This window comes from Pan troglodytes, chromosome 22 (genome assembly GCF_028858775.2).
Source record: "Pan troglodytes isolate AG18354 chromosome 22, NHGRI_mPanTro3-v2.0_pri, whole genome shotgun sequence".
NCBI lineage: Eukaryota > Metazoa > Chordata > Mammalia > Primates > Hominidae > Pan > Pan troglodytes.
Genome location: NC_072420.2, coordinates 26800517 through 26819097, shown reverse-complemented (window position 1 = coordinate 26819097; position 18581 = coordinate 26800517). Strand labels below are relative to the sequence as shown.

Genomic DNA, 18581 nt, shown 5'->3' with positions numbered 1-18581 from the left:
AAAATGCGTAGATTGGAATTGTTGGGGGAGCAGGCCAGCAGCATGGGATGTTTTTTTGTTTGTTTGTTTGTTTGTTTAAGACTCTGTCGCCCAGACTGGAGTGCAGTGGCACAATCTCGGCTCACTGCAACCTCCGTCTCCTGGGTTCAAGCAATTCTCCTACCTCAGCCTCCCAAGTAGCTGGGATTACAGGTGCCTGCCACCACGCCCAGCTAGTTTTTACATTTTTAGTAGAGACAGGGTATCACCACGTTGGCCAGACTGGTCTCGAACTCCTGACCTGAGGTGATCCGCCTGCCTCGGGCTCCCAAAGTGCTGGGATTACAGGCGTGAGACACCGCGCCAGCTGGGGTGATTTTTTTCTTAGTCAAATCACTTCTCTACCCATCATCTCACACTGTCGAATACAAAGACTCTCTTTGGGGCTCAATGACTAGTCTCCCACCTCTGGTTTGATAATCATGGCTATTATAACATGTTCCCTTTTTAATTAGTTATTTTAAAATTATTGTAGGTCTTGTAATCATAATCAATAATAATACGTAATGGCTTCTTAAGCACTTCTATCCTAGATAAGGTTGAGAACATTATTAAAATTAGTTTTGGTAGTAATCAAGTAATGATAATTCTTATTTTATGAATTTAAATATGTAGGAGTTTTTTATTTTAGGGAAGCAAAAAGGACTAGAAAGTATGATGTCTCATGATTAGAAAACTGCTATAAAAATGAAGGTAGAATTGATTTGGGCTGTTTGGGACATTTTAAATAGAAATTTAAATAGGTATTCAAATAGCAAAGTCATTCTACTTTAAAACTTCTATACTTTTTTAGGACCTTCAATTTTATATTTAAATTATATTTTTGAAATGGTTTTAGAAGAAATATTGTATCTTAAACTCTAACTACTAATAAGTAAGAGAAGATATATCAAAGGTTTGATCTTTTATCTCCTAGAATATACTATTCATTCGTTTCCCATTGTACGTCATTTGAATATTAATGGTTAGCCTCAAATGGTTTTCAACATAATTGTATAGCTACTATTATTGGAAAATTGGAGCCAAGGACTCATACACATATCAGAAGTGGTAATGAAGCACTTTGGTTTTATGAAAATATGTTTACAAGGTAGTCACAGGATAGCAATATTGCATTTACTGTAATACAATGATGGTGGAACTAAGTGCAGTGGAACAGGATGCTGAGACCACAGTTACAGCATCTCTAAGTGCCTCGTCTAGTTATGGTCCAACCTCAGATATAACTCATTGGTGTTGAAACATGCCTAGCAACATTTTAAGTATAGACCGTTCATTAAAAGGTACCTTTTTAAAAATTTTTATTTTTAAAAATTGACATGTAATAATTGTACACATTTACAGGGTACACAGTGATCAGATCAGACTGATCAGCATATTCATCTCAGGCATGTATCATTTCTTTGTGTTGGGAAAATTCAATATCCTGCTTCTAGCTGTTTGAGATTATGTCATATATTACTGTTAACTGTAGTCATCCTACAGTGCTGTAGAGCACTAGAACTTACTCCTCTTATCTAGCTGTAATTTGGTATCCTTTAACAAATCTTTCTCTATCCTCAGTTTCCATCTACCCTTCCCAGCCTCCATCATCCTCTGTTCTACTTTTTACGTCTATGAAATCAACATTTTCTAGCTTCTGCATATGAGAGCATGTGGTGTTTAACTTTCTGTTTTGGGCTTATTTCACTTAACATATGTCCTCCAGTTCCATCCATGTTGCTTCAAATGACAGGATTTTATTCTTTTGTATGGCTTAATAGTATTTCATTATACGTGCATGCACGCACGGACACACACACACACACACACACACATCACATCACATTTTCTTCATCCATTTGTCTCTTTGGACATCTAGGTTATTCCATATCTTGGCTATTGTGAATAGTGCTGCAGTAAATATGGGAGTGCAGATACCTCTTTTAATATACTGATCTGTCTTCCTTTAGATAAATGCCCAGTAGTGGGATTGCTGAATCGTATGGTAGCTCTATTTTTAGTTTTTCGAGGAATCTCCATACTATCCTCAAATGGTTGTACTAGAACAGAGCTTTTTTACCTTCCTTCCATTTGGGAATCTTCTTACCCAACATGTATATTAGTAACTTGGCTGTGTATGTTCCATCTCTCTGTCTCAAATACTGTGTCTAGGACATCTGCAATCTTTGGCTATGACCACGACTGTAAAGTGCGTGACGCTTTTGCTCTGTCATCAGTATTAGTTGACAGGCAAGTAAGATAGTACTTCTCTTCATAACCCCTTTACCTGCCCAGCAGAATACCAGTACAGACAGACCCAGAATATCTCTGGGCTCAAGAATCCAGACATTTATAGGATGGGACTTTTATCTATAAATCACCTTAAGATTAGTAAGTTCTTAGAATTGGTTACCTTTGCCATTTCTCAGAAGCCCTTTGTCTAATGTAACCTGTGTGTCACTGTCATTTCCAGCCTGTCTTTCCTACACATTGTTTATGCAGGCTTTAGGAGTTCCCACCCCCCAGTTCTACCCCCCACCCCCACCCTAGCCTTTGTTGTTTTAATTATCCTGTCTTGGCTGATTTTGTTTTGACATTTCATCCATTAAATTCCTGACACTGGCTATCTCTTTACAATTATTATAATATTTTTCTTTCTGGCTCGCTCTTCCTGATTGCTGTAATCCATGCCCTTGACTTTAAATACCATTTGTAAGTAGACTAGGCCAAGGTTTATTTCTCTAGGCCAGACTCTACCTAGTTGTTTCATAGGCATATGATTCCTAACATGTCCAAATGAGAGTTCTTAATTCCCCTGCTACCCAGTCCTCAATGTGGTTCTCTCAAAGCTATTCTGTCTCAGTAATGGTCCTACGCCCTCTCCTAGGGATTATTGCTGAGAACCTAGAACTCATCATTGTCTCTTCTGCACATCCTATGAATTCTGGATTTATTTACTTCTCTCCATCTTTTCCAGCACTAGTCTAAACTCCCATTGTTTCTTGCTGGAGTTATTTCTGTATCCTGCTAATCTCTGCTCTCATTCTCTCTCCCTGACACATGCGCTGCTTTCTTCTCCCACACCAAGCCATTCTCTGTACAGCAGCCAGGATGTAGAGTGTTTATTTACATAAAGCAGATCCTGGAACCCCCAAATTTAAGTTGCGTTCGTGGCTTACCAATACGCTTAAAAACCAAGTGTACAGAGAGAAAACAATGAAGCCTTATTTGGATACGCTGAGGATAATTGATAACAGGTAACAACTAACAAACACGTAGTTGGTGTCAGGTTTGACCTCCTACTTTCCTTACAGGTATTAGTGTATTTGACCCAGCTCCTCCCTACCTCCACAGTATCACCCCATGCCTCTCTTTCCCCCGACTCTCCCCTGCTCAGTGTCACACAAGTCAATATCCCCAGCTTGCTAACCCCCGGGCTGACAGATCTCATTGTCTATAATGGATGTTCCAAGGTCCCACCTTCAGCCTCAGTTTTGTTGCCATCTTTCCAGAATGAATTCCCTTGATCATGCTGTTTTTTGGAGACAAGGTCCTGCTCTGTCACCTAGGCTGGAGTGCAGTGGCATGATCATGGCTCACTGTAGCCTCGACCTCCCTGGCTCTAGAGATCCTCCTGAGTAGCTGGGACTACAGGCTGCACCTGGCTAATTTTTTTTAATTTTTAGTGGAGACGAGGTCTCACTTCGTCGCCCAGGCTTGTCTCAAACTCCTGAACTCAAGCAGTCCTCCCACCTCCGTCTCCCAGAGTGCTGGGATTACAGGCATGAGCCACCATGCCTGGCCCTGATCATTCTTTTCTGAAGAAAGCACCCCTTCTTCATTATTCTCAATCTTAGCAGCCTATTTACTTCCATTCTGAAATGAATCACATTTTAGTATTTTATTGGTTCGTTGTCATTCTCTCCTCCCATAGAATGTAATCTCTCTGAGTACAGGGAGCTTATCTTTTTCCCTTTTGGAGCCTCGGATCCAGCAGAATGCCAGACACTTGGCAGCCAGTAGCATTTGATGAGTGAATGGCTTTTCATACACAATTTTAAACATTGCTCCTGATTGGTCTCTCTAGTCAATAATAGATTTATCAAATCTAATCGATAATAGATTTCTTTTTTTTTTTTTTTTTTTTTTTTTTGAGAAGAAGTCTTGCTCTGTCGCCCAGGCTGGAGCGCAGTGGCATGATCTCGGCTCACTGCAGGCTCTGCCTCCCAGGTTCACACCATTCTCCTGCCTCAGCCTCCCAAGTAACTGGGACTATAGGCGCCCGCCACCACGCCTAGCTATTTTTTGTATTTTAGTAGAGATGGTGTTTCACTGTGTTAGCCAGGATGGTCTCCATCTCCTAACCTCGTGATCCGCCCGCCTCGGCCTCCCAGAGTGCTGGGATTACAGGCCTGAGCCACCGCGCCTGGCCGATAATAGATTTCTTTTATTGATTAGAGAGACTAATCAGCAACAATGTTTTAAAATTCTCACATAGATCTCTGAATGGGAAAGCAGTCTTGAATTATGCTTGCAGGGAGAGAGAGGGGAAGGAAGGAGGAGGAATGGTATAATTAGACTTCATAAGGCTAGATTTTGTTTCTACTTAAATAATGGTATCACAGTGGGACATATTATCCATGCAGAAAGTGAGTGGGCATCTGGTCTATTATCTGTGGTCTTTCAGGAATGGCAGCTCTTTAGTTTAAAAAACAACAAAGTGCAGCGCTATTTATTTAATGGAAATAGAAAAGCAGTGCCTGTGTATTAGTGGCTCAGGTTTTTTTGTTCTTTGTTTTCAGCTGTCTGCTGTATGCCTCTCCAGCGGGGTCTTACAGAATCTCAAATCTACCATGATCAAAGCTGAACCCATTAGCTCCATTTCTTAATTCCTCCTGTATCCTCTGTTACCATTAGTAACTATTCTCCAACTCAAAGCATCAGATTCCTCCTCTTACTCACTCCCTTCATCCCCAGTCACCAGTTCTGTGCTGTTATTTTATCCAAGTTCTCAGTAGGCTTCACGAGCACCGCCTTCACATCCCAACTGTCACTCCTCCACCTATCTGTCCTCCATGCTTCTGCTAGCTCATGTTTGTTGCAATACAACTAACCTTGCCACTCTTCTGCTTCAGGCTTTTCTACTAGGCTCTGCATCGCCAGTAGATGATGGTCCAGACTCCTCAGCCTGTGAAACAAAGCCCTTCATAAAAGAGCAGAGCTACAGCTAGTCAGCTCCCTTCCTGCAGTCCACCCCCTCCTCCACCATACCGAGAATTGGCAATTCCTGTAGCACTCTTTGTATGAGTCCATTTTCACACTGCTATAAAGAAATAACCAAGACTGGGTAGTTTATAAAGGAAAGAGGTTTAATTGACTCACAGTTCTGCATGGCTGAGGAGGCCTCAGGAAACTTAACAGTCATGGCAGAAGGGGAAGCAAACACATCCTTCTTCACAAGGCGGCAGGAAAGAGAAGAGCAAGGAGCAGAGTGGGAAGAGCCGCTTATAAAACCATCAGATCTTCTGAGAACTCCGTCACTGTCACGAGAACAACATAGGGAAACCACTCCCATGATCCAATTCCGTCCCACCAGGTCTCTCTCTAGACACATGGGGATTATGAGGATTACAATTCAAGATCAGATTTGAGTGAGGACACAGCCAAACCATATCACTCTTCATCTGTTACGGGTGCCATTCCCTGTTTCTACAGTGTCCTGTTTGCTACCTTCTTTGTAGATTTCTATTCATTCATCATGTCCCAGTTTACCTGTTACCTCTTCAACAGATTATTCTTCAGTCTGTCCCTCCCAAACTCCACCAATGAACGTTCTTTGTTCAGCCCATTATTGTTAATATGCACTTCACTGAAAACACTGTTTTATGCTTGTTTACATCCCATCTCTGCAGGGCTCTGAGCCTATAGTCAGCAGTTGGGAACTTACTAGGCATAGCGCCCAATAAAGGATAGCTCTTAATATATATATATATATTTTTTTTCTAAAATAATAAGCCCCAAGAAAAACATTACCTGTGAAAAACAAATGATATTTTTATACCATTTTCAAAACCTAATAGCAATAAAAAGAAAAAAAATGTCATAAGTATACATTTAAGCTGTAGTTAAAAACAGTAAATAGGCACAGTATTTAACTCTTATCATGTGCTGTTCCAAGTGTGTTATTTACATCATTGGCTGTTCACACCATCCCCTGAGGTGGTTAATATTTCCATCCCATGTTAAAGATGAGGAAACCAAGTCACAGCAGGCTAAGTGACGTGTTCATAGTCACATTGGAGCTGGCAGGTGGCAGCACTGAGAATGAAACCCACGTGGCTGAGCTCTGGAAAGTCACCATTAATCACCACACTAGACCTTCTCTCTAGGATCTACATAACTAGAACATACAATTAACTGGAGTATATGTAAGTGTAGTCGTTCCTTGGGAAAGGAAAAGAATTCACAAATTTCATAGCCTCATCCCTTGTGCATTTGTGGCATTGTGCTAGGAGTGTCTATTTGATATTTGACCCTACAGATTTCTCAGATGCCAACCAACCACAGATACTTTAAAAAAAGATACTTAATACTTACCAACGCAAGAAAGTGGGCTTGTTGGAAGAGGAAAAATGTTAGCTCACTAATGGAAAATCAACTAAAAGTCTTACCTCTCCAGAACATGCTTTTCCTAAATGTTGTGGCTAACCCAAGAAGCTACATCATCTTTACCTTTATGATACAATCTAAAGTACTTTTCTACTTACTTCAAGCCCTCAGAGCACAGAGGCAAGGGAGGCCTTGGGCTGTAAACCCTGTAGCCTGAGCCACATGGCTTCTTCTCCTGGACAGATACCTGGCATATTCTGCCACTGAGGATCAGCGGTGCAGATGTATCTGTTTTCTCCTAGGAATGGGGCTCCACTTATGAATCTGGGGCAGGACAAGGTATTGCTGCATTTTGGGGAGCGTGCTGGAAGGAGGAGCAGAGTTTGTTGTTTTTGCTTCCTGATATGGACTGGCTGTGTCTCCATTCAAATATCAACTTCAATTGTGTCTCCCAGAATTCCCACATGTTGTGGGAGGGACCCAGGGGGAGGTAATTGATTCATGGGGGCTGATCTTCTCTGTACTATTCTTGTGATAATGAATAAGTCTCACAAGATCTCATGGGTTTATCAGGGGTTTCTGCTTTTGCTTCTTCCTCATTTTTCTCTTGCCGCCACCGTGTAAGAAATGCCTTTCTCCTCCCACCATGATTCTGAGGCCTCCCCAGCCATGTGGAACTGTAAGTCCGATTAAACCTCTTTTTCTCCCCAATCTTGGGTATGTCTTTATCAGCAGCATGAAAACAGACTGATACACTTCCTTAACAGAACCACTTATTTTTTCACAAAAAAGAGGGGGAGAAGCCCAGAAGCATGTAGCTTCTCTCTTCTTTCTAAGGAATAGGTCTTCACAAAGTGCCCCCAAAAGAAAAGGACCAGGCTTTTCTCTTGCTTTGTGACTTTCCTAGGTCGCTTTGTAGCCATTTTGGACACAGACCACCTATAGCTGTATAGTAGTTCTCATGTGTATGGACACAGTGGAAGGAGATGCCAGGCACATAGTTCTTGCTGCATTGACACCTTTTCAGGGCATCTTCTCTTACCATCTTCTGTAGAAACTGCAACAGCCCGGCTAGCTACCAGCCCCAGCCCACCCCTAGCTTTGCTGCTTTCATTTTCTCCGTAACACTTGTCACCTTGTAATGTGCTAGTGTAACGTTGTTTTAGTTTTCTTATATCTTTCCTTCCCTGTAGAATGTAAATGCCAGGAAGGCAGGGAATTTTGTCTGCTTTATTCTCTGCAGCATCCCTAGACTCCAGAGCAGACCCTGGAACTCAAATATCTGTTAGACAGCCAAAGGTCATATACTTCCAACTCTCCACCTAAAATATATATGGATCACCCATCCTTAGTAGCAGCTAAACCTTTGGACATGAGGAATTTGCTCGTTCACAGTTTTCTGGGCTAGCATCTGATTAACCAAACTTTCTCACATATCAAGAATTTAAAATGACTCCGAAACTTTTTATGACCTTAGGTGCTTCTCCTTAATTCTAGTTGGTTCATAAAGCTGTCAGAACAATAATCTGCTTTTGATAATATATGACTTTTCTTGCCTCCAAGATAGCCTTTAAAAAAGCAATTTAGCCTTTTACTATAATTATATTCCAAATTTAAGTCTTGCCAGAATATCATTTTCCCCCTTTAAACATACTTTTTATGATGCCGAGATATTTTAAAGAAAAGTTCAGATAGGAAGCATATTTAAGATGTCAGTATATGTCTCTAAAATCTAAGAACATTTTTCTACAGAGTCCAGATGATACCATCTCACCCACAAAATTAACATAATTTTTTAGTACCATTGGATACCATGTCCATATTCAGATTCTCCCTGAGTTCCAGAAAGGTCCTTCACAGGTTATGCATTTCACATCCTATTTGGCACCAGGGCCAGCATCTTACATCCTTAATTCTTAGGATTCAGAATAGCACTTTTTATATCCTGACACTGACTTGCTGGAGAAGCTGTACCAGTTTTCCTATAAACTATCCACTCCTTGGATTTGTCTTATATCATGTCCCAGGGGTATTGTTTAGATTGTTGCTCTATTGCTAGGATATTCATGTTACCCGAAGTGTGTACTGAGATAGCGGAGTAAAGAGAGATTGTCTTTTAAAGGTTCTGCCCAGGAACTGCTGGTTTACACAAAAGCTGGGCTTTAGTGCTTCTCGGATCTCTTCGCTTGTTTCAGTAATTTTTTTTTTAGAAATTCACTAATTCACTAACGTAAGTGGGGCAGGGTTTACAGGAGCATATGTTGAGAGAAGTTGGTTTGACTTTAAACAGTCATTTTTACAATCCGTATTTAGGCCTTACAGGTCACATACAATCTCTGTCACATATTGCTGTCATTTTTACCCCCTTTCTTTTCTTTTTATAATCCTTTAAAAAATGCAAAGCCCACCCTTAGCTCACAGGATGTACAAGAACAAGTTGCGGGTTGCAGTTTGCCAAGACCTGCTCTGTGCCACTGCTGACTTGCCATTCTTGGAGCCCACTTTCTATTCTTGTCAGCCAATTCCCTTTCAGGTGCTCAGGTTTCCCTCCCTCCTGTCACTGGGCCTTTGCACATGCTCTACCCACCCTGCCTAGTGGAGAGCTATCTTTGGCCCCTGGACTTCATTCACTTCGGACCTTCTTTGGGTCACATTTCAGTCGTGCCTCACTGGACACCTGGAATCTGGTTAGCACTCACTCTTTTGGGTCTTCTGGCTGTATGTAATTGTTATCAGGGCAGTAATTTTGCATTTATACAGGTGCTGAGATCAGTGTCTGGCCTTTGGCTACTTGCCTTGTGAGCTACCTTTGCTTTCCAGTGTATCCCTAGCTCCTGGCCCAGTGTCCAGCCTCCCAGCTTCCATTTGTGTTTTCCCTAGAGACCATTCTGTGCCTAGCAGCCAGAGACATCATTGCAACTTAAATCTCACTGAGTCGTTCCAGTTGCTGTAAGAAATGTAACCTTACTGGGTAACACTATGCCTGTCTGTCTCCACCACCAGATCTTATACTTCCTCCCTCATCTGCTACTCCCTAAGCTCACTGGCCCTTTGTTGTTGTTTTTGCTGAACGTGCTAATCTCTTCCCCACACCTGGGCCTTTGCACTTGCTGTTATCTCTGCCTCAACCATCCATGCACTCTCTTGGTTTTGCCGTGCCCGACTTCAGCATTTTCAGTTCACATGGCTCTTCCGTGGGGCCCTTCCCTGACCACCCTGTTTGAAATGCTACCCATCTCTGGCACACATCTATCATAGTCATTCATTAGCAATTAGCCCCATCTCCTTTCTCTATAGTACTTTTCCATAATTTTTTTTTCTTGCTCATATTACACCTCCCCAACTAATAGATAGATTCCAAGAAATTGAGTGCTTTATCTTCACTACCTGGAATAGTACTGGCACTTGGTAAAGCACAGTGAATATTGTTGATTGAATTACTAGGGGTTGGCTTAGAGAGGTACTTAATGGAATCATTCAATGGATGAATGAGTGAATGCATTGCCACTTTTTTGCTCTTTATCATCAATCTGTACATATGCCTTTCAACTCAAATATTTATCCATTGGCTAAAGAAAAAAAATACCTGAATCCCCGTGTCTCTGCAGTTTACCCTTCCTCACTGTTAAAACTCAGTGCCTGTGTAAAATTTCATTATATTTTATTTACTTCTTATTCCACTTGTGCATTATGTGGATATTCCTGCCTCATCCCCACAGCCACCTATCACTTCCGGCCAACTCAGATGCCTCTAGCTCGCAACAATCACTTCTCTGTTGAATCTCTGAAGCGTTTAATCTGCAGTATGTCTGTTACTCATACAGCAGTTAGTGTGGATTGTCTCACTCAGAATAAGTATTCATTAAATGTGTAAGAATGATGATATAGCCTAATTTCAGATCAAGATTGTGATTTATAGCTCATTCTTAATCAGCTGTGTCATGACTGTATTTATTTATTCTTTTTTTTTTTTTTTTTTTTTTTTGAGACAGAGTCTCACTCTGTCACCCAGGCTGGAGTGCAATGCAGCTTCTGCCTCCTGAGTTCAAGTGATTCTCATGCCTCAGCCTCCCAAGTAGCTGGGATTACAGGCGTGCACCCCCACGCCCAGCTAATTTTTTGTATTTTTAGTAAAGACAGAATTTCACTATATTGGCCAGGCTGGTCTCGAACTCCTGGCCCCAAGTGATCTGCCTGTCTCAGCCCCACAACGTGCTGGGATTACAGGCATGAGCCACCTCCTCAGGCCTGAGTCATGAATTTTTGGTAGTCCAGTCATGTGGTTATCTTCCTAAAGCTGGAGGCCTTAAACCTAGGGCCCCAGGTGGGCTTAGGAACCCTCTGCCAAGAAATGCCTTTACCTGCAAGTAACAAGAAACCCTTTTCAACCTTTTTACTGATTTATTTAGAGAGAAGTACACATAAGAGGTAATACAAGTATGCAAAGTTTTAAGACCACACAACTTGATAGCCAGCATCCGGACCAGAACACAGAGCCTTGCTGGCCCCTAGAATCCTCTCTCCTGGCCCCTGCCAGTTACTGGCCTTTCCCCTGAGTTCTATTTGCCTGCAGTTTGCTTGTTTTCATATTTAATTCAAATAGAATTAGGTGATGTGTCCTCTTGTGTTTCGCTTCTAACAGTGCGTTTATGTGGGAGAAGGACTGGCTTTTACTTATTTTGCCGTCCCTCCCTGGAAACATTTTCCTAATTTAATAGCAGTAATTTCAAAAACTGCTTTCCTTTCGGACAAACTGACTTATCCAGCCATTGTACCTTCCAGTTTAGACTCTGGCAGTTTGGAGAGTTGAGACAGAAGGAGAACTGTCTGTTTATCTTCTTGAAAAAAACTGCTGTATTTTCTCTCTCTTCTGACTCTGGGAGCCTCTAGACTCTTTTTTCCCATTTTCATATCCACAGAGGAAGAGTCTGAACCTCTTCCTGCTGAGCCTTCCCCTGGTTGGTTGCATTTCAGGAACTGACATTGGTTGTCTTCCCTCTTCCCTCATCAGTGCAAGTAGGTTGGATCTCATGATAGTCCATATTCACATAACCATGAGAATCAGAGCTTTCTCTCTGTCATTTCCTCCCTGTTTATCTGTAGCAAGAAGAAAAAAATCCGTCTTAACAGAGACTGTGAAAGAATAAATATAGACTTTATTGTTTTAGAGCAGTTTTAGGTTCACAGCAAAATTAGGCAGAAGGTACTGAGATTCTCCCATATACTCCCTGTTCATACACTTGCACAGCCTCTCCCATTATCAGCGTCCCCCTTAGAGCGATTTGTTACAATCAGTGAACCTACACTGACACCATTATTACCACCCAAAGTCCATAGTTTACATTAGCATTCTCTCAGCATTGTTTATTCTGTGAGTTTGGAAAACTGTCTAATGACATGTACCCACCATTGTAGTGTCATACTGAGTACTTCTACTACCCCCCAAATCCTCTGTGTTCCTCCTGTTCGACCCTCTCTTGCCTTTAACCTTTCCAAGCCACTGATCTGTTACTGTCTATAATTTTGCCATTTCTAGAATGTCATATGGCTTTCTTAGAAAATACAAATGGTGACTTTTTTGGCATGATTTTAATAAACAGAAATGAAAATTGGTGTGTGAATCAAAATCTTTCACTCTGTAAAGGGACTATCAGGCGGCACCTGCACGTGGAATTATATCAAGGTCAGCTTTTATTTAGAAACAGAAGGAGAGTCACCTTTGTGATAACATTTCTCCTTCATCCAAGTAAAATCTCGCATGCTGACACATAAAATTTTATCATCAGTGATTTATTTCCTCGTAGGAATGTCCCTTTGACCTTATTAAATGCAGATACTCCGGGGATGGTCAGCATTTTCAGATGGTTCCCTCGTTCTGTAAAAATGTTTGTTATTGGTGTTTAAAAGCTGTAAAAGCCACCCACTATAAATTGATAGCCATTAAAGTCTGCGAATGTGGTATGAATATTCCACTATGTTCCCAAGCGTTTATTTTATTGTGAGTTGTTATTTGATTGTTTGTAAGGAAATTGTTTTATGATGCTCAGCTTTATATTTCCATAAACTGTTCCTCCCTTGCAACTTCTTAAACTGTGATGAGCTTTTCAAAACAAGTCCACAGGACAACAGTCTGTCCAGCATTTGAAGAAGTGGTGGAAAAGTCATTTTTTTCCTTTCAGTGTTTCTAGCTGTTCATGAAAACTGCAGTTAAAAGTTGTAATGTTGTTGTGTTTGGCATTCTTTGGGAAGATGCAGCATTATTCAAACAAAACCGTGTGCTCTTGTTTTAAATAGTGTCCAAATGAATAATTGAATTCATGGACATCTAAATTTAATTCCAGAAATCAAAGCTATGGTAATAAGAACTTGGACCTGAGTTCTCTTAGGCCAAGTAATTTAATTCCTTAGCCGGTTGAACTATTTATTACGTGTCTCCGTTCCTGGTTATTATGCCAGTAAATTGCTCAGGCAGATGCAGGGATGGATGATGGGCATATAATTCACTCTTTTTCACGGCTAGACACATACCAGAATGCAGATCACACTAAACAGCTGTTTTTACAAACATGGTTTCTATTCAGAGCTTTAAGGGCCACATCCAAGTAATAACAAAGAAGCCTGGAGAAGGAACCTGGGGATACCCAGGGTCATGTTTTCACCATCCCACCTGGAAACACGGTGCTGTCCAAACCCTGGATCGTACACTTGGACATCGTCATTCCAGTCATGGTTCAAGATCACGTGTATACATCATGATTTAAAGAGAATACTGGTTTGATTTTTCTTCCTGACTTTCCCTGAATTTTCCACTTAAATTGGAAAACAGCGCTAGTTAGTGCCCATGATTTGATTGAATAAGTAAGAGATCTCAAACATGATAAATTAACTGATGACATGCATCAGGTCATCTTTCTTTGATTCACTAGTAATACAACAGTGAGATCCTACAGAAAAATGCAAAGGCAGAAGCTCAGGGCAGCTGAGCAACTGTTAAGGATTCTTTTGAAATGTTGCCCCACGTAGTAAACTTTCGTGCAATAATTTGGGCAGTCAAAAAAAAAAGTCAGTTACTTCACCTCATTTATTTCTACGAGGAGATAAAGGCTTCCAACATCTGATTTTCAGTGCCAGTGTTTTCTGTTTCTCTTTTCACCTATTTCGTCCTAGTCTTGTGGAAATGTTACAATAACTGATTAGGATTTTCTCTGTATTAACACTTCATTTATTAACATATGAGTAAGTTGCTATTAATAAATTATTCTGCTTAATCAGTTTCGTTTTATTCTTTAGCCACATGCTAAACTTCTTCGGATGTCTTCACTTAATATCCTTACATCATATTTAATCAGAGTTAGAAAGGCGTTCCACTTGGGGGTCATACACATTTTTTTGAAACTTTTATAAACGCCCTTTATACTATTCTTATATCCTATGTAATCAGAGTCAGGTGTTCCATGGGGATCATACACATCTTTATACAACTTGTGTAACACATGCTTTAAATCCTGAGGTAATCAGAGAATTCCTGCCATTGATGGATTAATCTCTTTACATATCTTTCCCTTTCACTCTCAGCAAAACTGCTTATGGCGGTCCTGTTAGACTTTGAAAGCCTTTCAGGTTTATGGAGGAGTCTTCCTTTCTATTGTCGTAGATCATGGAATCATAGTGTTCGCTTGTCTCACGTGTTTGGAATCTGATTTCCTACATAATGCTGTGCTCTCACTACGAGTCCAAGGCTTCCTGTGGCTACAAATCCCGGGTTCCTATCACTTTTCCCAATGATGAGCTTCTCCTTGTTGGCCAGAATCAGCTCTGTGGTAATAATTCCCTTCTGCTTTCTCCCCCTCTCTTTTTTTTTTCTTCTGGGTACATTATAATGTCAGCATAGCAGCTTTTAATTCTATTACTATGGTACTTCTCAAATAGACCTGTGGTAGTTGCCCCAGAAAGGTTGAAAAAACCCCCTGCCACATCTAGGTCTTTCTCCTGTATTGGTTTTGTGATCTGATCAAGGACATCTACTCCTCCAGTCCTGCTAGGTCGTATACGATAGGCTTTTACTATTAGATATTTCGTGTTCTTATCTTCATTTATCTTCTTTCAAATGCTGTCAACCATGCCTGCCTTGACAGGTACATGATTTCCACAAGGATTTCCTAATAGGCCTTTTTAATTTTGTTCTAGACATGCCCTTCTTTTGCCATCCAAATTTGCTTATTTTTTACAAACTATGATGCATCAGCATGTAAATGTTTAATACCATAAATATTTCTGATCCTCTTCCCAATTTCACTGAGTTACTGGTTATCTCTTGCCATTATTCTCAGCATATTGCAGTGGATCTCAGAATATTTTCCCCTGACCACCAGCATCAGTATTACCTGGGAATTTGAAATGCACATTCTCAGGCCCCACCAAGGCCTCATGATTCAGAAACTCTGGAGCTGCATTAGAAACTGCCACAGGCACCTGGTGATCTGTGTTGGTTTTTGTTTGTTTTTAAGGAGACAGTGTCTTTGTCTCCCTGGCTGGAATGCAGTGATGCAGTCATAGCTCACAGCAGCCTCGAGCTCCTGGGCTCAAGCAATCCTCCCGCCCCAGCCTTCTGAGTAGCTGGAACTACAGGTGCACACCACCATGCCTGGCTTTTTTTTTTTTTTTTTTAATTTTTTGGAGACAGGGTCTCACTGTGTGGCCCAGGCTGGTCTCAAATTCCTGGCCTCTAGGTTTTTTCCCACCTCAGCCTTCCACAGTGCTGGGATTACAGGCATGAGCCACCACATTTAGCAGGTGATCTGTGTTTCAATAAGCCTTCCAGGTGATTCTGATGCTCACTGAAATTTGAGAACCACTGAAATATTTGGTATTCTACAAAACATAAGCAGTTAGTAACCATAGGGTGCACAACTAAATAGTTTCAGCAGGCATCCCTGACCACAGGGCATTACAGATTTACTTAAGTCAGTTTCATCTTCCACCTGTGTGTCCAGTTTAAGCTCTCAATTGCAGTTTTTAAACCAATTTCCACCAGCATATACTGAGTATCTGCTACCGTGCAATGCGTTGCGGCTCTTGTATGTGCACTATGAGAAGTAATTCCCATAATACAGCAAACTCAGTTTTGATATCCACCACCCCACTTTTTATAATGGACTACATTTTTCAGAGCAGTTTTAGGTTTACAAAGAATTCAAGCAGAAACTACAAAAAGTTCCCTCTACCTCTCACTTCCCCACTCCCCAACAATTTCCCCTGGATTAACATTTTGCCTTAGTATGGTACATTTGAACCAATATTGATACACTATTATTAACCAGTATTCCTGTTTTAACATGAGAGGCGACTTTTTGTGTAGTATAGTCTCTTGGTTTTGACAAATGCTTAATGCTGTGTATCTATTATTACTTATGACAGTATCGTGCAGAGTAGTTTCTAAAAATCCTCTCTGCTCCACCTATTCATCCCTTCCCCACTCCCCCTGAACCACTGGCAACCGCTGATCTTTTTATTGTCTCCGTAATTTTCCCTTTTCCAGAATGTCCTGTGGTTAGACTCATGGCATCCCCTTTTAGCAACTGCAGAAACTAAGAACTGTCCCCAAGGATAAAAATTTTTGCAGACCCTCTGAGCTGGGATTTATACTTAGACCTGCTGACTTGAAGTTTTGGGTGTGTTTCTTCTCAAATTGCCAAAATTCCATATGGACGACTTTTCTTTTCCTTCCCTGAAATGTGTTTAATTGACTTTTTCTGTTATTTGTGTTTGCCCTCACAGTGAAGACAAAGTAGTAGAAGTAGCAGAGGAGGAAGAAGTGGCTGAGGTGGAAGAAGAAGAAGCCGATGATGACGAGGACGATGAGGATGGTGATGAGGTAGAGGAAGAGGCTGAGGAACCCTACGAAGAAGCCACAGAGAGAACCACCAGCATTGCCACCACCACCACCACCACCACAGAGTCTGTGGAAGAGGTGGTTCGAGGTAATCCACCATTTGCTTGGATTCCCCCCACCCCCAAGGAAAAGAAAGCGTAATACCAGAGTTGGAAATATCCACCCTAGCACCATTGCCTTCCCCAAAAACATGTTTTTTTTTTCCAAAAGGCTTCTTAATGCTTGTGAAATTTTTTTGGTTTAACAAGCAAACAATTTCAAATAATGTGAAATCTTTATTATACAGTTTGTTTTGTACCTTATATATGCTGCTTGGCAAATCCCAAGTTGATTCTACGAGACTCCGCCCAACCAGGTAGTCATCTAATTTGACAAACACTGAGTTAGGTGACTCCTTGGTATTCCTTTGGCAGTGAGTGTTTGTTATATAATATTGTCTGTTACCACCTAGACGATGAGCTCCTTGACGGTAAGGACTTGATTTTATTCAGTATTGCACAGAGTGCCTGGCTTGTAGTTTTGATAAATCTTAGTTGAGTGAGTAGTTGTGATTAGATTTCATTAAAGAAGGAGATTTGGGCCAGGCACAGTGCCTCACACCTGTAATCCCAGCACTTTGGGAGGCCAAGGCAGGCAGATCACCTGAGGCCAGGAGTTCGAGACCAGTCTGGCCAACATGGTGAAAACCCATCTCTACTAAAAATACAAAAATGAGCCAGGCGTGGTGGCACGCACCTGTAATCCCAGCTATTTGGGAAGCTGAGACAGGAGAATCGCTTGAACCCAGGAGGCAGAGGTTGCAGTGAGCTGAGATCACACCATTGCACTCCAGCCTGGGTGACACAGCAAGATTGTCTCAATAAAAAAAAAAAAAAAAAAAAAGAGTTGGTGAGTATCGCATTATTTTATGCTATGAATTTTAACTGAGGTGATTTATGTTGAGTTTACATTGTTTTATTGGGAAGTATGGCAGTGCTTTCTTCAAGAAGTAAATATAGTATTAATGTCTTAGACTTTCTCTATTGAATTAATGTTTGTGTTGCAAATATTGTGAACTAAAAGAACTAAAGGTCGTACTTGTCTCCATGAAATAAAAACAAACATTCAGTTGATATTAAATGACCAAATGTTACAGAAACGAATAAACTGTTGGATTGAGTTCCTTAAAGAGTATGCATTTGTTCCTTAAAGAGTTCTGCATTTCGTATCTGCCATCTGCTTGGCAGATAGTAAAAGATGCTTCTAGAGCTAGATTGAATGAATATGTACTTACTGAATTTTAATGTACTGCAAATACTTATAAAGGTCAACCACAAATGTTACAGCATTTACAAAAAGTGGCTTTCTCTCACTTTTTGCTAAAGTTTAATGATTTCAGATTTATTGTTCTATTAGAGCTTAACATGGGCTATTTTGTCTCCCTCAACTATATTCATAGTTGTCACTATAGTATTTTCTTCCCTTTGTTGCATTTTTTACCTTATTAAGGTGTAATTTACATATGTTTCATTTGCTTTTAAGTATATAATTCAGTGGCTTTAAGAAACTTGCCAAGCTGTGCAACTATCACCATAATCTAATCTTAGAACATTTTCGTCACTCCAGTAAGATCACACATACTCACTCCCAGTTAAGCCCTCTACTCACCTCTAGCCCCAAGCAACAACTAATCTACTTTCTGTCTCTATAGATTTGCCCTTTTTTGGACTGTTATTATAAGCGGGATCATATAATACATGGTCTTTTGTGTCCGACTTCTTTCACTTAACACAGTATTTTTGAGGTTCTACATTTCTTTAACTTGAGCTTTTAAAATTGAGATTATTCTGAATTAAACACTCAGCGTTAGCTTAAAATTTATTGAAAGTTTTACATGTTCTTTGAAAAAAAAAGAACAAAGTGCAAGATGGATTAACTTTATCATTCCCTACTTAATGACAGTTTCTTACTCACTTTAGCACATAAGTAAATGTGCTAGTAAATGCGCATTTTGTTTAAACCACCATTTTTCAAATACTCAAACATCCTTTCTCAGGGTGTTTTTCATACACCTGTTAGG

General features: G+C 40.6%; 1 protein-coding gene across 6 annotated transcripts in view; it reads left to right on the top strand.

Annotated features, from left to right (window-relative positions):
- APP (amyloid beta precursor protein) overlaps positions 1-18581 on the top strand; it is a 284812-nt gene that overhangs the window by 132893 nt on the left and 133338 nt on the right. For all 6 annotated transcript variants that reach the window (XM_009451769.5, XM_009452766.5, XM_009453143.5 and 3 more), the window contains exon 6: positions 16408-16610. In XM_009451769.5, coding sequence (XP_009450044.1) covers positions 16408-16610 — 203 coding nt within the window. The remainder of the gene's footprint in view (positions 1-16407; positions 16611-18581) is intronic.